The 22,135-nt window shown below is 37.5% G+C and overlaps 1 protein-coding gene across 1 annotated transcript; it reads right to left on the bottom strand.

Annotated features, from left to right (window-relative positions):
* Window positions 1-885: 885 nt before the first annotated feature.
* LOC140233693 (lactadherin-like) lies at window positions 886-11,674 on the bottom strand. Its single transcript, XM_072313792.1, has 3 exons — window positions 11,546-11,674; window positions 9,676-9,825; window positions 886-1,029 (listed from the first exon to the last, which is right to left on the bottom strand). The coding sequence occupies exons 1-3, from the start codon at window positions 11,672-11,674 to the stop codon at window positions 886-888; spliced, it is 423 nt and encodes a 140-aa protein (XP_072169893.1).
* Window positions 11,675-22,135: the final 10,461 nt, after the last annotated feature.

The raw sequence follows: 22,135 nt of genomic DNA on the forward strand, positions 1-22,135 counted from the left end.
TGCTCAGATATTGTGTTGTCCAAGTAGCAAACATAATTAACATATCCTATAGCACTTCCCAGTATTTTCAATTCAATGTTCCCACGGAACCAGTCTTTTCATGATTATCCCACTAGACAATCTAATGAGTTTCATTTACCCCTCCTGAGAACTTTTTTGGCTCAGAATACATTTATATACACCGGTCCTAGATTTTGGAACTCACTAAGCTGTGAAATAAAAAATTCCCCATCTTTGTATTCTTTTAAGCGCAAGTTGAAATCTTTTCTATTAAATCCTCTCCGATACGTTCTTTTTTTTTTTTCATTAGCTTTAGGTTTCGTCAACCTCAGGGTTCATCATCCATCCACCAATCATTCAATCACTGAATTCATTATTACGTAATGAAGTAGCCATCACAATCCTTGTACAGCTGCATGCAGCGCCAACTCTATGAAGCACATTCTCTACCATCCCCTATTCCATTTCCCTTGTTCAGCGTGTAGGCATTCTCTCATTCTCTCTTTTTCTTTCTTTCCTTCCATGCTTTTCATCTATTCTGGCAAGTTGTGTCATGTTGTTGTGTTTCTTTTGTTTTGTCCCATCCTGTCGCATATCATATTTGTCACAAGTGTTTGTAAATAAGTAATTCATAACTTTTATGAGTGGTTCACAATCTACAAGCTTTGCTTTTCAGTGGACCTCTCTATTCTTTCTTTTTTTTCAACTGAAGCATGACTTTGTATTATTTTTTTTTTGCCAGTATGTGCTCTTATGTTTATCGATATCATTTATTTATTGCAAAGGCAAATGTTTTTGTTTATGATTTAATATTACATTAAAATAAGTAATAAAAATAATAAATTACAATTAATTCACGTGAGGGATCATTATACGAAGAAGCCCTCAAATAACATGGCCCAAAATTTCGACTCTCATCGATGGATAGTTCATGGACGTGAGTGGATGGAACCTGACGTAACGCGCCCTCACCGGCTTAGGTAGTAACGAAGTCACGTGGGAGTCCCTGTCATAATTAGCTGGGTACACCTGGGAGGAAGTCACACACAAAGAAAGACAAACTGAAGCACAGCGGTCAGACCGCAATATTGGAGATAATTAGGCAAAAACCTGGGAATCGCATGCAGCACACAAGGGCACACGAAACTTCTCTGTCCACTTTGCATTATACTTGACGAGATGAGACACCTTTTTTTTGGGGGGGGGGTGTTTTTTTTTTTTTTTAATTGCAATAATACATGATCACAACGGTATGTGTTGAAAATATGAGCATGACAGCTGATAAGAAACACTTAAAGCCTTATAACTCTAGGTCATTCTATTACTTGACCCCTGAGTAACTACTATCGAAAAGATGAAGTAAGCATTAACAAATTGAATGTTTTTTTTTTTATTCATTAACTACATTATTGAATCAATCTGGTTCATTTTACAGGTTTGTACAACATTTTAAAGTAATTCATTTTAGTGTTTTAAATAGTTCAAGAGCCAGGAAAATAACAAGCAGAAGCAAAAAGTAATAACGGATTTAGCATTTCAGATCTGTGATTAGCTAATTGTAAACCAAAGGAGAGTAACTCTACGACAAGACGACCCGTCATCACAACCTTGATGTGCGCCCATTTGCGTGATTGTTTTGTTCATTTTCCTTCGTCCAATCATAGCTTAGTAGTGAATTCTCTTCCAAGTATTTTTTTTTTTTTTTTTTACATGAGCATGATTGTGGATGTAAAGTAATCATATGCATTCGTTATTGTGCAAGTGGAAAACCTTTCAAGTACTCATAACGAGAAAAAATAGCTCAATTTCATAAATAAGGTAAATTGTAGATTTCTGGAAAGCTTAGGTCTCTATAGAAATATGAATAACAAATTTTCAGAAGGTGAAAACGATAGATAGATGGTGTTTTGAGAACCTTTTCTGACCACCAGAGCCCGATCTGACGGCAAAATTTCGGGACCAAAATTATGACGTCACGCAAGAAACGAACCAGCTAGCCCTGCGCTGATGCGCTGTTGTTACACATCGCCGTGGTTCAAAGCATGGGTTCTGCATGATCCGTATGAACATTTCAGCAAGACATCTTCCTAAGAAAGGAGGTACGTGAACTTTGTTACATATAATTTTCGAAAAAAAAATTATTATGTCTTGCTTAGAACTAAGAAGAATACAGCGGTCTTTTAATACTTTTACTTGTGCTTTTGTGCCATAGTATCGACCCTCGAACAGCCGGTAGGCCTACCTGCTAATTCGTGCTAGAACTACAAGCTCGTAACAAGACAGGGGGAAGCCGTGATTCGCAAGGCGTCTGGTCGGACTATAATTCCCTTGAAATTTTGCACTTCCATCTTCGTCTGTAGATCTAACATGTTACATCTTTAGATAGAGCTAACGTTAGAGATCTAGACTAACATTAGTCCTATTCCTAGAGTCCTGTTCCCAAGACACCCTCTGAACCCTGGAAATTTCAGGATTCTAGCTAAATATATATATATAAGATTCGGATCCCAGATATGGATAACTTACTAAGGGTTTGGCTTTAGTCCGTAGTTTGTTTGTATGGAAGTAGAGCTAGATATAATATGTACGTTTAAAATAGACTTTAGGGGTCTACAAGCTACTGCAGAGTTCTACAGTAAACAGTCCCTATACTTTTGTGAGACGTAACTAGGCCCTGTCTCTAAAACACACCTTCGCCCCATTTTATCAAAAGATAAAAATCGATTTTAATTTCCTTACCACACAGGTTGCCATAGACTTACAGTTGAAATTAACTTCAAATAATCAATTTTGACTCCTTATAAAACAGTGCCCTTGTTTCCTAACGGCTTCTGCTGCTAGCTTAATTGCTGCTGGCGACCGGCGGGCAGCTAGAATGCATCCACTGAACAAGCTACGGTGCTCATAACCCTAGGTCCTCGTGTATCAGTATTCAAACAAATGGTAGTGAGAGCGCGTTTACACCGAGCACGGTAACGGCAACCGTCATTATTTTTATTCATTTATTTATTTATTTTTTTTTTTTTTTTTGGCTATGGTGCGAAAAAGAGAATCATGTCTGGTTCTGTTAAGAAAAAAAAACCCCCAGTATTTCGACACATAACCACCAAAAACAAAAAATGTTATTCTTATGTCAAAATCAACGGCAACAATCAATCAACAGTAAAAGTTTAATTATTAGCGATATTAGGGAGGTTGAGATTTTCGCGACGGAGAGGTTCAGAGGAAAAAAAAATGTTTTGAGCATGCGCAGAATCGCATATCAAAGTCGATCTATATATAGCTTGCGCGCCTGAGTTTTCACTACGCGTTATCAGTCAGACTGCAACACCCTGAAAAGCCTTCGCATTTATTATAACGCGTATGCGTGGACCTCGCGGACATGAATACGTAATGAGCCGGGAGACCACATTTTTAGAGTCCCTGTAAATCTAACGGACATTAGCAATCAACATGATTTATGCATCGATGAAATGCTGAAGAATGCATCGATAAAAAGCTGAAGAGTTGTGCTTTGATGAAATCCTACCACCTGAAAGATGCAATGAACATGGACCAAAATGGAAGAGGTATAAAATGAAAGAGAAAATATCATTCTATGAAGATAGAATGACTTCATGTGGACTGATTCTTGGAACGGGTCAGGTTGTCGAATAAATCATTGCGTTGTACAATTAATTTTTGACAAGATTTTAGTTTGCTGTGAATGCGCGTACCTCATTGGTTAATTCCCTCGGAGTGGAGAGTTGAACGAACTTTCGCGGGAGGACAGTAAACGTGAACTGTACATTCAGTAATACTCTGTGTGTAGATGACAGTGTTGGAACCAAAGACGCTTAACTAAAAGACAGGAAAGTGCGTGCTAATCCTGTACAAAACAAATGGACAGCGCGCGGTCCTCAAGCGTATTACGCACGTCACCTGAGACGCGTTGTCTTTGAAGTTAATGGACAGCGCGCGGTCCTCAAACGTATTACGCACAGCACCTGCGTTGTGTTTGAAGTTGTTATTGTTTATCAAGTACTTAGTTGATTGTTGTTAGATCATAACGTGTTGCCAAATTTTTACCTCCACGAAATAATCCTTATTACTTTAGAATCTCGACCATCAAAATAACCCCCCTTAATCGAAAAAAAAAAGAAGCTACGACTATAATTTTTAAATCTTTTTAAGATAATAAAAATACCACTACCTTTGGAAATGAATGATGTTCCTAAGTGTACTGAGTTTGTACTTAACTTTCTTTTGTATCGTCATGTAGGGTAGCCATTTTGTGTCCATTTTTATCGCGCGCCTTCGTATCTTATTATCTCTACTATCTTTGGTTGGAACCAAAGAGGTTCTATATGTAATAGAGTAAGCGCTCACCATTCAGTGCGTACAAATCAAAACAGGGCCAATTGAACAGTGGCGCGCGCGCACACAAAAGAGGTCGACTACCAGAAGCCTGAACCCGGAAGTGCCTATAGTAAAACACGTAACGTACAGCTTCGAAGATGGGGTTGGGTTGGAAAAATCATTTTAATTTTAAGGAAAATCAATATTTGTCCATATGCCTCCGGATTTTTTAAGAGATATACATTCTCAACACAGTATACGTGTTTTGATGAAAAAAAAAAAGGACTTGCTCTAATGTGTCAAATATGTGCCTTAACATGAAGCCAAAATCACCAAACAGGCATTCATGCATTCATACTACATAATTATAAAGATTGCAGAAAGGTACAGTGTATACTCTATGGTATGGGAATATACTGATTTCACATAATATATGTCACTTAGAAACATCAGACACACATACAACACACACTCCTACACACACCCACACACCCACAACAAACACACACACTCACAACAAACACACACATACGCCGCACGCACATGTACACACCAAACCACAATTTTTTTTAAACTTCCAACACACACACGCAATACACAGTGTGTTGTGTGTGTGTGTTGGAATAAGAAAAAAAAAAGTGGTTTAATGTGTACATGTGTGTGCGTATGTGTGTGTTTGCTGTGAGTGTGTTTGTTCTGGGTGTGTGGATGTGTGTGGGAGTGTGTGTTGTATGTGTGTCTAAAGTTTCTAAGTGACATATATTATGTGAAATCAGTTATATACTCCCATACCATAAAGTATACACTGTACCTTTCTGCAATCTTTATAATTATGTAGTACGAATGCATGAATGCCTGTTTGGTGATTTTGGCTTCATGTTAAGGCACATATTTGACACATTAGAGCAAGTCCTTTTTTTTTTCATCAAAACACGTATACTGTGTTGAGAATGTATATCTCTTAAAAAATCCGGAGGCATATGGACAAATATTGATTTTCCTTAAAATTAAAATGATTTTTCCAACCCAACCCCATCTTCGAAGCTGTACGTTACGTGTTTTACTATAGGCACTTCCGGGTTCATGCTTCTGGTAGTCGACCTCTTTGAAAATGGCTGCGGGTCGTTCAATTGGCCCCGCTTCTATATGCGAGCGCGCGCTCTATTACATATAGACCGATTCTGTGAGGTGGTTTGTGTATTATCGGCATGGGCAGCGCCATTACTACGGTGTCTCGGCCGATGCCCTCCCCCCCCCCCACCCCCTCCCTACTTTAGCACGCGCACGGAATGAAAAACTGATGCATGGTTGTTTTAGCCAATAGGCGTCTCGTACTGAGTGCACGAACGCTTGCTTTAGTGCGCGAACCTTTGTTACAAGTCTCTGAATATCTCGCAAAATCTCGGGTGCTGAGAAGGACATGCACAAAAACCTGCGAGTACGATACATTTTTGATTTGAGCTCATTAACAGCCGCGTTGCGGTCTGACTGTTAGAGAGTAGAGACCAAAGACGCTTACTGACTACTATCTTTGGTAGAGACGTAGAGAGCTACTTCATGCACCGATTATATGGGGGCGTTATTTTATTTTTTTTTTTTTTATAGGTTGCGTCTTGGCGTAATCTAAAGCTGCTTTTCAACACGCCGCAGGAAAAAGGAGAACGTCCAGCTCAAACGTCGTCTCAAACGTCGGCGCAGCAAATCTAAAGCTGCCCATTGTATAAACAGAACTAGTCACGGTTCCTTTGGCCCACCATAGCAAAAACCCGGCCAGTTGCCCGTACTGTGTTTAAGACTCATATTCACGCCTATAATACATGCACGTTTACGTGCAACGTCTAAGCGACTGCAGTGGTCGCCAACGTATCGTACACGAACACTTTCGACATGGCTTTTTAAATCTGAGCCTAAGAGCAAAATTAGGATAATTGTGTTTTAAAGAAGGGATAAAATTTGAGGCATTTAATCAGTCTTCCTCGTTATGTGTCTAAAACTAAGCAGTCATGGCTATATATCAACGGCGTAAATCCGTACTGAGAGGGAGCGAGCAAGAGAAGGAAGGGGGGGGGAGGGTGTGGGAGGGGGATGTTCCCCCTCCCATGGTGAGAACTTTTTACATTTTGATGTTGTAAATAGTGCAATTTGATGTATGTTTTTGCGTGTTTTATCGACTTGAAGCAGTCCCACTTGTTTAAGGTAGCAGAATATTTTCGATGTAGATTATCATTGAACAATTTGCCTTAAATGGTATCATTTAAATAAACCTCTTCTATTAATTCTTCCACTGAATGTCATGAACGCGACCGAGCCCGAGCAAGCAGAGCGAGCGAGAGGGAGGGGGTGGGAGTTGGGTGTCCCCCCTTCCACGGTGAGAACTTTTTGCATTTTGATGTTGTACATGGTGCCATTTGATGCATGATTTTGCGCGTTTTGTCGACTTGAAAAAGTCCCACTTGTTTAAGGTAGCAATATATTTTAATGTCGATTATTTTGAAACAATTTGGCTATAAAATGGTATCATTTGAATTAACTTCTTGTATTGATTCTTACACTTAATATCATGAACGCGACCGAAGCCGAGCAAGCGGGAGGGGCGAGGGAGGGGGGGGGGGGGGGGGTGTTCCCCCTCCGACGGTGAGAACTGTTTGCATTTTCATGTTGTACATGGTGCAATTTTATGCATGTTTTTGCGCGTTTTGTCGATTTAAAGCAGTCGCACTTGTTTAAGGTAGCGTTACATTGTGATGTCGAATAATATGAAACAATTTGGCTTTAAAATGGTATCATCTTGAATAAAGTTCTTGTATTAATTCTTACACTAAATATCATGAACGGGACCGAACCCGAGCGAGCGGAGCGAGCGATGGAAGGGGGGGGGGGGGGCGTCGGAGGGGAAACATCCCCCTCCCACGGTGAGAACTTTTTGCATTTTGATGTTGTAAATGGAGCAATTTTATGCATGTTTTTACGTGTTTTATCGACTTGAAACAGTCCCACTTGTTTATGGGAGCAGAATATTTTGATGTCGATCATTACTGAACAATTGTGACCCTGCACCACAAAACCAACAAAAAGTCGCCAGACATGGATTTTTAGTTAGGGACAGATTCTGAAAGAGCAGATTGTAAGCTTTAAAATGATGTATAACTCAATTCAAATGAACTCCCCTAACCTATCTATATACTGGAAAGAAAGCACACACTCTGTAAAAATGGGAACTGAGAAAAGAGCATCTGAAGTACAGGGTTTATTCAAGTGCTTAATCCTTAGAAAGCCATGCTAGCTGTGCGATGAAAGGGACAAAACACAGTATGTAAACCATCGGAGTAACAACAATGAAGGAATTATCAGATTAAGCTGAAATTGAGTATGTTCTATCAACACATTATGTTCATGATTAATGCCAACTTTGAAAGCAGTAGCTGTATCCATTCACAAGTTATTAGACTGGAGAGTAAAGAGTGTGCAAAGGATTTTAAGAAATGAAAAGGGGCCTCTAAGAAATGATTATTCTACTCTCCCCCAAAAAAGGCTGTAGAAAAACTGTTGAAAACACACTTTCCCACTCATGTTATGATCCAAAACTAAAGAATAATGTAGAAGAAAGATAGCTCTGACTCGGTTGACCCATTTGAACTTTTTTTTTTTTTTCTTGGATTCCTCATGTGAAATCAGTTGGTGCGACTTTTTGTTCGTTTTGTGATGCACGGTCACAATTTATCTTAAATGGTATCATTTAAATAAAATTCTTGTATCAATTCTTCCACTGAATGTCATGAACGCACTGAATGTCATGAACGCGACCCAGCCCGAGCGAGCGGAGGGGGCGAGGGAGGGGTGTTCCCCCTCCCACGGTGAGAACTTTTTGCATTTTGATGTTGCAAATGGTGCAATTTGATGCATGTTCTTACGTGTTTTATCGACTTGAAACAGTCCCACGTGTTTATGGGAGCAGAATATTTTGATGTCGATCATTATTGAACAATTTGCCTTAAATGGTATCATTTAAATAAAATTCTTGTATTGATTCTTCCACTGAATGTCATGAACGCACTGAATGTCATGAACGCGACCCAGCCCGAGCGAGAGGAGCGAGCGGCGACCGAACCCGAGCAACCAAACCCGAGCGAGCGGAGAGGGCGAGGGAGGGGGGGGGGGGGGAGGGGGTGTTCCCCCTTCCATGGTGAGAACTTTTTGCATTTTGATTTTGTAAATAGTGCAATTTGATGTATGTTTTTGCGTGTTTTATGGACTTGGAACAGTCCCACTTGTTTAAGGTAGCAGAATATTTTCAATGCAGATTATTACTGAACAATTTGCCTTGAAATGGTATCATTTAAATAAACTTCTTCTATTAATTCTTCTACTTTATAATGTCATGAACGCGACCGCGCCCGAGCAAGCTGAGCGAGCGAAGGAAAGGGGGGTGAGAGTTGGGTGTCCCCCCTCCCACGGTGAGAACTTTTTGCAGTTTGATGTTGTACATGGTGCAATTTGATGCATGTTTTCGCGCGTTTTGTCGACTTGAAACAGTCCCACTTGTTTAAGGTAGCATTATATTGTGATGTCGATTCATAAAACAATTTGGCTAAAAAATGGTATCATTTTGAATAAACTTCTTGTATTAATTCTTACACTTAATATTATGAACGGGACCGAACCCGAGCGAGCGGAGCGAGCGAGTGGGGGGGGGGGGGGGGGAGGGGGTGATGCATTGATATTTGCATGTTAATCGGTTTCCGGGCGCAAACGCCTTGTGGGATACCCCGGGAGGCGTGTTTTTTTTTTTTTTTAGACGGCGCGAAAATAATTTTCGAGATATTCGCGTTTGAAGTTTTCACGTCCAGTTACCCAAATATCACGCTGCACGACAGATTAGGAGTTTTTTGTTGTTTCATGTTCTTGGTTCATCGTGAAAAACAAAAGTTTCGTTGAAATATCGGTCAAAGTCCGTCGCGCCACTTCGTGAAAACACCGACGATAAATTTGACTTTTGCTATGAGCCATCACTTTTTTCGTCGCGCTATTCCCGCGGAGTTCGCGGTCCTGTGATTCCAACACCAGTGCTAGTGATCGATTATTTTGATCGGTATCGCCTCGTTAATCTGAACGTCGATCCTGACGTCACAGTTCAGGGCTCGAAAAGGACGGGGCTGAAAATAGTTGAAGTGAATTGATTAGTTTTAACTCACGAATTCTCAATGGCGCGAATATATTTTGATAAGACAAAATGATAATCTGTTTCAGGAGATATTTCCCTCTGATGTGATACCTTTTTTTTTTTTTTCATATGATTGTCCGAATATAAATCTCCCGTTCGTTGCACTTTTACTCTACCTTGGGTCCACGGGATAGCGGGTCGGTTGTAAAAACCCAATTGGTATCATCCAGGGAGGTGGAGATGTACATGGACGTTGCCCATTGTTCAGCATTTGATCTGCCTTGAGTAACAACACCTGTAACGATGTACTCCTCTCCGAGGTCAATCTATTGCAAAATGGGACATAACAAAGTACACTGATTGAGTTTTGTCCCCTAGGTAGAACGAGGAATCTTTCTATTTCTTTCTCTCCTGTTTTCTTCTCACTATATTCCATTATGGTTATCCCTTTCTTCTTTGTATTTTTTTCTCTATCTTAGCATTACCTGTGTACATGACCATGACTGTTTTGTTGTGCGAAATAGTTTGTTTTTGTTGTAGTTAAGGAACATCGACAGTTAATTAAAACTGTTTAATTCTTTCTGCACTCAATGAGGCCCCAATATTAAGGTCGGCTTACTGAGGATCCTCCTATATTATACTTTCATTTTTTTTTCCTTTAGTTATATCTCTGTTCCCTGTCACAATGATTTGCTTACCCGCATGTGCAAAATAGTGTGTAGGTCTGATGATTATCATTTCTAACGTGAATCAATGAAAATGATGTCAGTGTAAGTTACGATATTGATATTCGAAACTGCAAACAATGTGACTGTTGGGTATGTATATAATTATGGACTAACATTTTGCCAATTATGAAATTGATCGAATCGCCAATCAACTTGGAAAAAATAGTACTCTTGCTTATGAACGTTTTTCCGTCTCAGAATAATGAACTTCACTTGAAATGCGGCGAGACACAAAGGACTGAAAAGAAAAAAAAAATGTCAAGAGGTTTAGATTGACATGGCAAAAATTTCTAAAATATTTCACGATGTTCATCTCTGATCATAGACAAAGCACAAGGAATACACACTAAAATCCCCCTCTACCTGTCCACAGTGAATATTATGGTATATTATTCCTATGTCAGATAGTTTTATGGATGTATACCTCATTTTATACTCTTATACTTCCCTATAAGGAAAATAGCAGTCCCTGACTCAGGTGGGTAGAGAATGAATGATTGAATATCTAAACAATACATTGTAATAATTTGCGGTCAGTCATACCTTTTTTTAATTTCTTTGAACCAGAACACTAATAGGCCCTGTCTGGTTCTTCGTATAGATTCCACCGATATCCAAATGACTAATTTTGCCCTCTTTGAGGTACTGTATACAGATTTGGGCATACTGCTGTGATATTTTCCAGTCTGTTAGAAAATGTTATATCGAAGACTGATATTTTTCGTCAATGTATGAATGTCCGCTGTGTATATGTTTGTACGTGTGTGTGTTTGTAAGCATGTTTAGTATACTTTTTCGTTGTTGTTTCCCCCAGTAAGTTTAGACTCGTATTATGTTGCCCATTCTGTACACGTTTTCAGGACTTGACGTCAATTTTTAGGTTTCGCCTTCCTGTCGAGTACTTAATTATTCATAAATTCTGTCGATTACGTCTTTTATCAGTTAAAACATGCTTTCAGCTCCTTTATGTATTTGAATACATGCATTTGTATTTACCTGCTTCTCAAATGTATTTATATTGTCGGGGCGATCGTTAACAATCGCACCGACACTGTACAGGCATTGTAACCTGGAAACACTGAACTGCACATTACTTGAATATGACACAAATCTGAAGCAAATAATTTTCACACAACAATAGATATATATAATGTACTCTTAAATGAATCCCACAAGGATTGGAACAATCATCCCCCAGCATTCCTACTGATTCACACTGATCAGTTACTAGCCATCCCCTTTAAATGCTAAGTGCTATGCACGAGAACCCGATATCAGTTTTTGTTTCGTGAAAGTAAAGGTAGTAGACAATTCTTACTTTCAGCCATCCGTCTTGATCAGAAGGGTTTGGTGTCCATACTTCCGAGATACCATGCGAAGCAGGATTCATGTTCAGCCTGCCATTCCGCGGCAGTGTAAGGTGGTTGTACGTAGAAGAAGACGACATGCTGGAATCAGGAATCCGACCACCTTCGACCCCGAGAGGGACGCCTCGATCGAGTGGACAGAGCTCGCTCTCGTGATCAATTGCGGCTAGAATCAATGACCATTAGCCAGTTCACAGTTAGCTCATTTGAACAATGGTGCAATTCACTTTTTCTCTTTTTTCTCAGTTGGTATAGGCATTTCCCTTCTTTTAATGTAGCATAATGCACAAGCTGCCCGACGTAACGATTCGTGGAATTCATGTTCAAAGAAGAGAATAAGCTGGCGTCTAGACTAGTTGAACAGAATTGGGTCAGCAATTACCACTTTATTACACATCTATGCTTTCATTTTTGTATAGATAACGTTAACTTCCTTTTCTATTAGTATCACCAAATACAGGCACGCTTGCCAAGCGGATAGGCTCACAAGCACCATAATTATAGTGATTATAGATATTGTTGTTACATTATGAAGGATGGTTATCTCAGTGAAGTTGAAAACCAACTACCTGATTATGCAAATGACCTTTTAATTAAGATGCGCGAAGTGAAATTGTGAGCTCCATTATCATGTCAAAGTTTGTTCACAAAAAGCGTGCTTCTTAAATCTGTAATAAAAACATACCGAATGGCCTTATACAAAAACGGACATACAAAGTTTATTTCATTTTTTCGACATAACATATGTTTCACTTCTTTTGATAACAGAGAACAAGGTAAATAGAACATAGTGAAATGAACAGACTGTACAATAATTGAGGACCTATAGTAATCATACATTGTATAGTAAAAAAGCAACAGAAGTGATCGAAGTGAAGTACATGTATACCGTGCGAAAAATGGAGGGACCCACTAAAAAGACAGAGCTTGTAGTGTGTGGGCCCCTCTGGAAAAGAACGTTGATGGAATCGAATCATCGTAGATACAAAAGATAACAAAGTGGAAGAAGTCTGGATACAAAAGATAATAAAGTGGAAGAAGTCTGAAAGCCCACTGAAAATTAGATTACCAGATATACACTTTCATAGACGCGAACAAACATGAAACAGGACTAGACAACGAGACAACTACTGAAAAAAAAAAGGTTGTACAAGACAAACGGGATGGACAAGACTGACAAACTGAAGACAAAATAGCAGACAAGAATGCACAACAGAAACAGCGATCTTCGGCAGAAGCATGCCAAGAGAATAAGAGGATAGTTGTAGGGGAAAAGTAATATTTTGACGCCTGAAAAAAGACAAGAAAATAGAAAATAGAAAATAGAGGGACGTATGAACAGGAGTAGCATACGGAAAGTCAACTTCAAGACGCTATGGGCAAAATGGCATAGGTGACAACATTGCGAGCATCCAGGAAAAAGATACCATTAATTCTTTGAAGAGGGGACAAAGTGAGCAGGTAAGTGTAGCTGAGAAAAAGGCCAAATGGTTAATTCGGTATTGTAAAGTCACGATTGCAATAAAAAAGACTTCAGTCTCCTCTTGAAAGAATATATGGATGGAGCGTTTTTTATGTCTTAATTCAAAGAATTCCAATAATTTGGGCCTACAAAAATAAGTGTGTTTTTTAGCAAAAATCGTTCTTAAAAGAGGTCAGTGAAATTCATTGGAACGCCTAGTAGGATATTCATGAAATGATTGATTTTTTAGGAAATAGAGTCAAAAATAGACGGAAGCAAGTTATTACAATACTTGTACATAAATTGCCCTAAATTAAACAAAAACAAATCTGCAATTTTTAAGAGCTTGTTGGAGGCAAACAACATATTTGTATGAGAACGTACAGGGGAATAACAGATAACACGGAGAGCTTTCTTTTGTAAGAGGAACACTCTCTCTAATAAATTCTGATGCATGTTGCCCCAAACTAATATTCCATAATTAAGATGAGGCAATATTAACGACGAATATAGCATAAGTAATGATTTTTGTGGAATATGAAATTTCAATCTATTTACAATGCCTATATTACGTGAAATTATATTGCAGACATTATCAACATGTGATTTCCAGGAAAGTTTTTCGTCCACAATGACACCCAAAAATTTGATATGTGAGACTCTTTGTAGATGAGAGTCATCTAATACTATATTTGTACTTAAACTATCAACAGTATTACTAAAAAGCATATATTTTGTTTTTTGAGCATTGAGTGATAGCCTATTGGCCCTGACCCAATTTGTCACTTTTTTCAATTCAATGTTAATTTTATGAAAGAGAAAATCAATATTATTATGGGCAAAAAATACATTAGTGTCATCTGCAAAATGAATAAAAGAGAGGTCGTCGGATACGCGACAAAAATCATTGATATAAATAATGAACAATAACGGCCCTAAGAGACTTCGCTGTGGGACACCACATTTAACTTCTCTGACAACGGAATCATTGTTTTTAATTGTAACGAATCGTTTTCTATCAACTAAATAACTCTTGAACCACTCCAAGGCCTTCCCACGTATTCCATAATGCGATAACTTATAAAGTAAAATATCATCATTGATAGTGTCGAAGGCCTTGGAGAAGTCCAAGAAAATACTAACTAAATGAGAATGGTTATCGATTGCGTGAACAACTCTATCAACAAAATGCAAAAGAGCATGCGTAGTACTATGTTTCTCACGAAAACCAAACTTAAAAATTCGTAAAAACGTCGTGTACCTACAAAAAATTGATCATTCTCTTGTAAATAAGTTTTTCTAAAACCTTAGACAATGACGATAATAATGGAATTGGGCGATAATTGCTGACTTCGAACTTATCGCCTGCCTTGAATATTGGGATTACTTTAGCTAATTTCATTTTATCAGGGAACACACCATTAAAAATTGACAAATTAAATATATGAGCACGTCGATCAGCAATCGAGGAAATAACACCCTTAAGTATGAAATTATCTATCTCATTATAACCAGAATTTCGTTTATTTTCAAAAGAAAAAATTATATCAATAATTTCAAATCTGTTAGTAGGTATAAAAAATATGGAATCAGAATTACGCTGACCTAAAAATTCAGTAAAATGAGAATCTGTTGCAGGAATGTTTTGAGCATAATTTTCGCCTATTTTTGAAAAATAAGAATTAAAAATATTTGCAATATGAAGAGGATCATTAATCAATTCATCATTCAATTTAATTTTATCAATGTCAGAGTGTTTACTCGGAACATTCATGGCCTGTTTTAGGACTTTCCAAGTATTTTTCATATCAAACTTATATTTCGATAATTGCTTAAAGTAATATCTTTTCTTTTCAGAACGTAAAATCATTGTCAGTGTATTTTTATATGATGTATATCTATTCTTCGATCGCTCAGTTTTTTCCAATCTGTACTTGTAATACAAACGATTTTTTCTATCAATTGAACGAAGAATTGATCTGGAAATCCAAGGTAATCTACGTGTCTTTTTATCCTCTGTTCTATTTCTTTGTTTTGGGATTACATCATCTAAATGATGATTAAAAGTTTCCATAAAATTACAAAAGGATATATTAACATCATCGCTGCCAAATACTCCTGACCAGTCAGCGTTCTCGAAAGCCACATGAAAACTAGCTAACTTTTCAGGTGAAACTCTACGTCTAAACAAAAGAGGTGAAATAGGTTTAATATTAGCTGGTGTTTTAAGAGTAAAACAAGTCATTATTGGAAAATGATCAGTCATATCTGAAAGGATTATAAAAGAGTCAGGGAGGGGTAGAATATTTCAAAACAAGTTGTCAATGAGGGTGGCAGAGCGATCTGTAACACGTGTGGGTTTAGAAATAAGAGGAAGAAAGGACGAGGACAGAAGTGTGTGAAGAAAATCACTAGAGATATTATCTTGCTCAGACTTCAGCAAATTAATATTGAAATCACCGAGTAAAAAGCAATCCTTATTTCGGAAAACGTGTGAATTATCAAGATCTGAAAAATAAGTTAAAAAATCATTGGCGTTTGAATTAGGAGGTCTGTATATAATGCCTACCATAAGATTTCTACATCCTGGGATAAGAATTTCTATAAACAAAGATTCAACAATATTGTCCATTCTAGAAATATCTTCATGAACAATAGTATCAAAAGAACGTGATATGTACAATGCAACGCCCCCTCCATTCTTATCAATCCTATTGTTAACAAACAAATTATAACCCTCAATTGCGAAATAATTTTCTGTATTGGAAGCTAACCATGTCTCACTTAATCCGATAACGGATAGCGACTGGCTTGCATCAGATTCTAATAGAAATTTTAAATCATCAAAATGTTTATTCAAACTCCTTATATTTAAATGTAACAAAGAAAACGTGTCCTCTGAAAAATTATGAATCATATCTTTGCATTGATTCACTGTAATATAATTGCACAACATATTTTGAGTGAAATCATTACTAAGATCATGAGGCAATTCATTTGCAGCTGTATTCAGGCTATCGGTAACAAAATCATCGCAAGGGGTAGTTCGTGTACTGGTTAACCCACTAACTGGGTCAGAATCTAAGCTTGTGTTCCTAAACAATTCAAAAAAATCATCGTTCGATACGGAATGAAATGGAGCATTCAGAAAATTAGCCATAATTAAAAATACGAGACGAATCTTTAAAAGTCTGCGTTATTAACAAAACTAGGATGTCATGAATAAGTGGACGATACAAGAAAATACCCAGTCGCCGGGATGTGGCGAGACGCTGGAGTAATCTACGAACATGGGTGACGTCAAAATCATGATAAGCAGAAGATCGCTGAAGAGACGTAGAACGTGAAACGAGAAAGGGCAGAATAAGGTAAGTAAGAACACTGAGAAGCATGGACAGAAAAAGACATAGAACACACAAAACATAATAAGAATAAATCCAGTGTCTCTGTGGGTTTCCGAGACGACAGCAAAAACATACATACACAAAAATTTGAGCCGACATTAGACAAGGACAAACGTGGCTTTGCTATTACTTTCGATCAATTTACGGTACGGTGTAAGTCTTTATACCTATGATGTAAATTATGGTAATGAAATTGAGTCATTTTCTTGTTATCTTGTTATCTGTATATCGACATATCCTGTAATATTGCCAAAAGGAAATTCCATCTATGTGTACAACTATGATGAAAAGAAAATAAAAACAAACAAATCAAACAATGCTATCTATTTTATTTATTTATTTTTTTTTTACTTGGGAACCGGAGTAAATAATAATCAATAAACAAATAGAACAAACCAACACAACACAGTGACCATCGTACAGAAACTCGCTTATGCACTGCTACGTTGTGAATACGTTGTGAAAAAAAAGTGAAAATTAAAATTAAGTTTAATCCAGAGTAATTACATGGAAATGCTGCACAAATATAAAACAAAATAAGCTATATTTCAGATATCTGTCCTCAATCAAAGCAAATAGTTTAGAAAATATGGAATTAGTGTGCTTGTGTGTGAGTGTGTGTCAAATTGTATCTTACTGTTTACCTTCATTTTCAATACTAACATGCCTTCGCCCTACAGGTAAAGTGAACCACTTCTCGCAAACTTTTTTTTTTTCAGGATAAATTCACATTACAATCATACCAATTATTAGAATGTGTAATCCATTCGTTCATGCCTTCTCCGGTCAATCAGTTTAAAACGGTTTACTTTTTTCAATTTATACGTAGTTTGACAGACTTCCCAGCTGATGGAAGTGGTTCTGCTAAAATTGATATACACACTATTTGGACACACACACACACACACACACACACACACCAGCATTTTATACACACATAATGCGTGTTTACATTGTTGCCCTGTTCGCGGTGTCGACATAGCCTGTTACAAAGTTGGGACCGTGCATATACTGTTATTAGTGTGTGTTTACATGTCTAAAAAATCAAGAATATCTACCGATATCATCTTGCAAAGGTCCATAGCCCATCAGCTCCAGTCGGAGACTCATGTAACCGTGGTAAGTATTTGGATGGAGTCGAATATATCGCGCAGTCATGGCTCTCCTGAAGTAGTGTCTCACTTGACTAGTCCTATCATAATTAGCCGGGAATACCTTCGATGGCAAGAAAGTTATGAAAACCACTAGTGAACAAACGGCAACAATTTATAAACAATTACTTTAAAAAAGGTATCTGTTAAGTGCATACAGTGAGACGAACTCAAACTAGCTAGCTGTTCACACGAACGTAAATTTTAGGTCATGAATATTTTTTCGAACCTTATTATTATATCACACTACTAGTATAATACCTTCGAATGTACGATAGGTGCACGGTATTACAATAAATTGGGTTTAAAAGCTACTACCATATCATTCTCATTTCTTTACGTGTAGCCTTGACGCGGCTCTTGATAATGTTGACGGGTAGATAATAGGGAGCTTTAGATTTTAGACGCGCGGACGTTCAAAGAGAAAAAAAACACGATCTGAGCGTGCGCAGTAGCGCGGATCAAGTTACTGCGCACACTCAGATCATGTTTTTTTCTCTTTGAACGTCCGCGCGTCTAAAATCTAAAGCTCCCTAATGTTTGGAAGCGGTGATATTAATTTGGTTTTATTTAGAGAATCCTTTAATCATCATCTGCAAGATGGTTATATTTGTTCTAAATTTTGTGTGTGTCACAACCCTACCTTCGCCAGTATGAACATAATTGGTTTCAGAGGCATCAAACTTACCTTAACGCTGCCTGTGAAACTATCCATATAATCTATCCAAACTATGCTGTCTACGCTGGAGGACAGTTTATATGACGTGACATAATGGTCATACTGATATGAGGCCCTTCCCTGTGTGATGATACCAGACACCAGAAAGTTCGATCCGAACTGAACCTGCAACCACTGATATGTGTTTAGGACGCTGGTACTCCACGCTTCCGGTCCGTTGAGACGAGAGTGTTGGGTGCAAAGGCCAGCACTGTGGCAGGATGAAGCGGTGATGCTGGAGTCTGGAATGGCGCCATTTTCGAGACCAAGAGGACTACCAGGAGACATGCTGGGACTCTCTGAGGGAAAATATGAGACAAACATTCTTACCGTCAATTCAGTTTAGTTAAAAAAAAAAAAAAAATATATATATATATATATATATATATATATAAACCATGAATATACATGAATCATGAATGAAACTACTAGTATTATGCATATAAACGCACCTAATATAGACAAATCTATATGTGACCCTGCACCTCAAAACAAACAAAAAGTCGCCACACATGAATTTTTAGTTAAGACCATATTCTGAAAGAGCAGACTTTAAGCTTTAAAATGATGTATAACTCAAATCAAATGGACTCTCCTAACCTATCTAAATATTGGGAAGAAAGCACAAACTCAGGAAAAGTGTGAACTGAGAAAAGAGGCTCTGAAGTACAGTGTCTATTCAAGCGCTTAATCTTTACCAAACCATGCTGGCTGTGCGATGAATGGGACAAAAAGCAGGAAGTAAACCACCAGAGTAACAACAATAAAGGGATTATCAGATTATACTGAAATTAAGCATGCCTCATTAACACATTCTGTCCATAATTAATGCCAACCTTCAAAGCAGTAGCACTATCCTTTCAAAAGTTATTAGAGTTGAAAGTGAAGAGTGTGGACAAGGTTTTTAAGAAATGAAAAAGGGATTCTAAAGACACACCTAATCACACTATTCTACCAAAAATGTTCGAGATAAACTGCTAAAAAACACTTTTTCCTGCCCGTTTTATGATACCAAATTTTAGCATAATGTAAAAGAAGACCAGCTCTTTCAGAAAATATGAAAAAATCAAGTTCGGCTAGGTTGACCCATTTCACTTATTTTCAGTCCTCACGCAAAATCAGTGTGTGCGACATTATGTTCGTTTTGATGTGCACGGTCACATATATACATATAATTAGTATGCGGAATCGCCCCACTCTATTATATATTGGACTCACTGGAATATAAATTAATGCAAATGTTTGTTAATATTCAATAGGTATGTTAAATGCCGTCAAGAGAAAAGTGTATCATTTTTTAAGTATGTACTACACTTGCCTAGTTTTTTTTTCTTGTTCTTGTTCTTGTTCTTCTTCTTCTTCTTCTTCTTCTTCTTCTTCTTCTTCATGCTATATTACTTTTCTCCTTTCTCTTTCTTAGTTTCCATTTTCTCTACTCTTAGTCTTTCTGGTCTCATTTCTTATCCTTTTGTCTGCTTATACAATATTTTTCACCCTTTGAATATGTGTAGGATTCTGTCAAAGTTATGTGTATTTATATTCGTAAATCTTCCGTAACATTGTGTGATATTTATGTATATGCCCTCCTTATTCTGTTTATCCAGTTATGTCCTGGGCTTTTGTGTTTTGTATTGATGTATTCCTTTGTTCGATTTGTATATCAATAAAGTGATGAAAAAAAAATATATATAGTATATATAATTATATAATATATCATATACATAATATATATATATATATATAATATATGTATATATATATATAATATATCATATATATATATATATATATATATATATATATATAATGGAGAGAGAGAGAGAGAGAGAGAGATTTCATATGCAATTGGTATGTGTGCGTGTGTGGATATATGATTTCTTTTTAACTTCTATCCTTCTAATCCTATACTAAGATCATCCTATACCAATGAGCATTAAACTGCATGTATACTTACGTATGACATACGGTCAGCCCCAAGTGCATACAACTGCATGGACACCATAGAAACCCAAATATGACAGCTGCATACGGGCGATCCAGCCATATTTTTAGAGGGAAAATGAGAACAGACAAACAAACACGCAAACTTAACTGTCATACGTAAATATGAAACATCTCACCTGAACAACATACAATGCCGATGGTAGCATCCACGCCATCATCAGTCTCTTCGTCCATCCAGCAGTCGGTGATATTCGCGGCATTTGTTGGGCAACTGACCACACCCACTTTTGCGTACACATCCTGTGACGATTCGCCGTAGAAGTTCCCATTAACTGTTCCGTAAGCTCCTTGGAATCCGAGGTACTGGCAAAACAGACGAGATGCAAGTGCCGTCCACCCACTTTGGTGTATAAGTCTAAATTTGTCTGGGCTGTAACGAGGTGCAAAGACGATTCTCCCTTCATTTCTGTCTCCTCCAAGGATCCTCACAGTTTCGATGAAAGTAGCTGAGAGGAGTGATCAGAAGTCCCCAAAAAAGAATATCTCAAATGAAATATACATAGACACGAAAATAAAAGAGAAATCCTCAGCCATGTAGGGTACAATTCAAAACTAGCATATGATTACAGCAAAACTAATAGGCCCGAATTCACGAAGGTGGTACAAATGAAACCATGGTTTAAATCACGGACAAAAACCATGGACCGCCAAGTGTCGCACGGAATATTTCTTTATGAAATTGGTCATTTCGTCGACAAAATGATCGTTTCGTTAACGAAATTATCATTTCGTGGACGAAATGTTCATTTAGTGACAAAATGTTGTCATTTCGTTACAAAATAATCATTTCATTGACGAAATGACTGATTTCGTAACGAAATATTCCATGCGACACTTGGCGCTCCATAGTTTTTGTCCATGGTTTAAACCATGGTTTCATTTGTACCACCTTCGTGAATTCGGGCCATAGAGTGTAGAATACATACGATACTTGTATCACACGTTTTATAATTAAAAAAAAAAAGAGATCAAAATCAACATATCCATACAACGGAATCTACCACATGAGATAATCTTCTGCATAAAGTTATTTAACAAGAAGATGTCTAACTAAATTTACTACAAAAGATATTCTGTTTCCCACCTTTTTCACATCGTTTGCCTTGCCAACCATCGAGACACTTGCAGCTGAAACCGTCGTCCATCTCAGTACACTGGGACTGATGAAGACACGGGTCAGACAGACAGGCTGTTTTCACAAGAATGTATAAAAGATAAATGTGTAAACATGTATATCATTCCTCTGATTATTTTTTTTTTAAATAGGCAACTTCGTTTTAAAATTTCTTTACCTGATTGTCTTGCAGTTCACTTGGTTTTTCATTTGCTTTTATTGTTCAAAATCCCAAGCACAAATATGTCAATAATACAATATACAGATATAAAACAACATAACAATACAATACATACAGCATGAGACAAGACATTTTTGTCTTGGTTTGGTTCCATAGCTGCATTTTCTCTCTCCAAGTACAATAACAAATGAAACCAAAATGATATTGAGTATGCAAAACAGGGAACGTATAACATTTAAATGAACATAACAATAATCAATTTTATAACAACACCAGTTTGTAACATGAATCAAAGCAGCAGGTTAAGATATTTTGTATCTATATGTTAACAAAGGAGAAATCAAAACAGGGGATCGTCATCATAAGTAGCCCTGGCAGCTGCTGCCCGTGCGCGTATTTTTTATTTACACCACTGCTCCGCCACTATATAAAAAAAAAAAAAAAAAACCCACAGAGACGGCTAGCGCCCTAAGACTATGGGGACTCTATACCTAAGACAAATTGTGT

The sequence above is a fragment of the Diadema setosum genome, chromosome 10 (assembly GCF_964275005.1).
Source record: "Diadema setosum chromosome 10, eeDiaSeto1, whole genome shotgun sequence".
Lineage (NCBI taxonomy): Eukaryota > Metazoa > Echinodermata > Echinoidea > Diadematoida > Diadematidae > Diadema > Diadema setosum.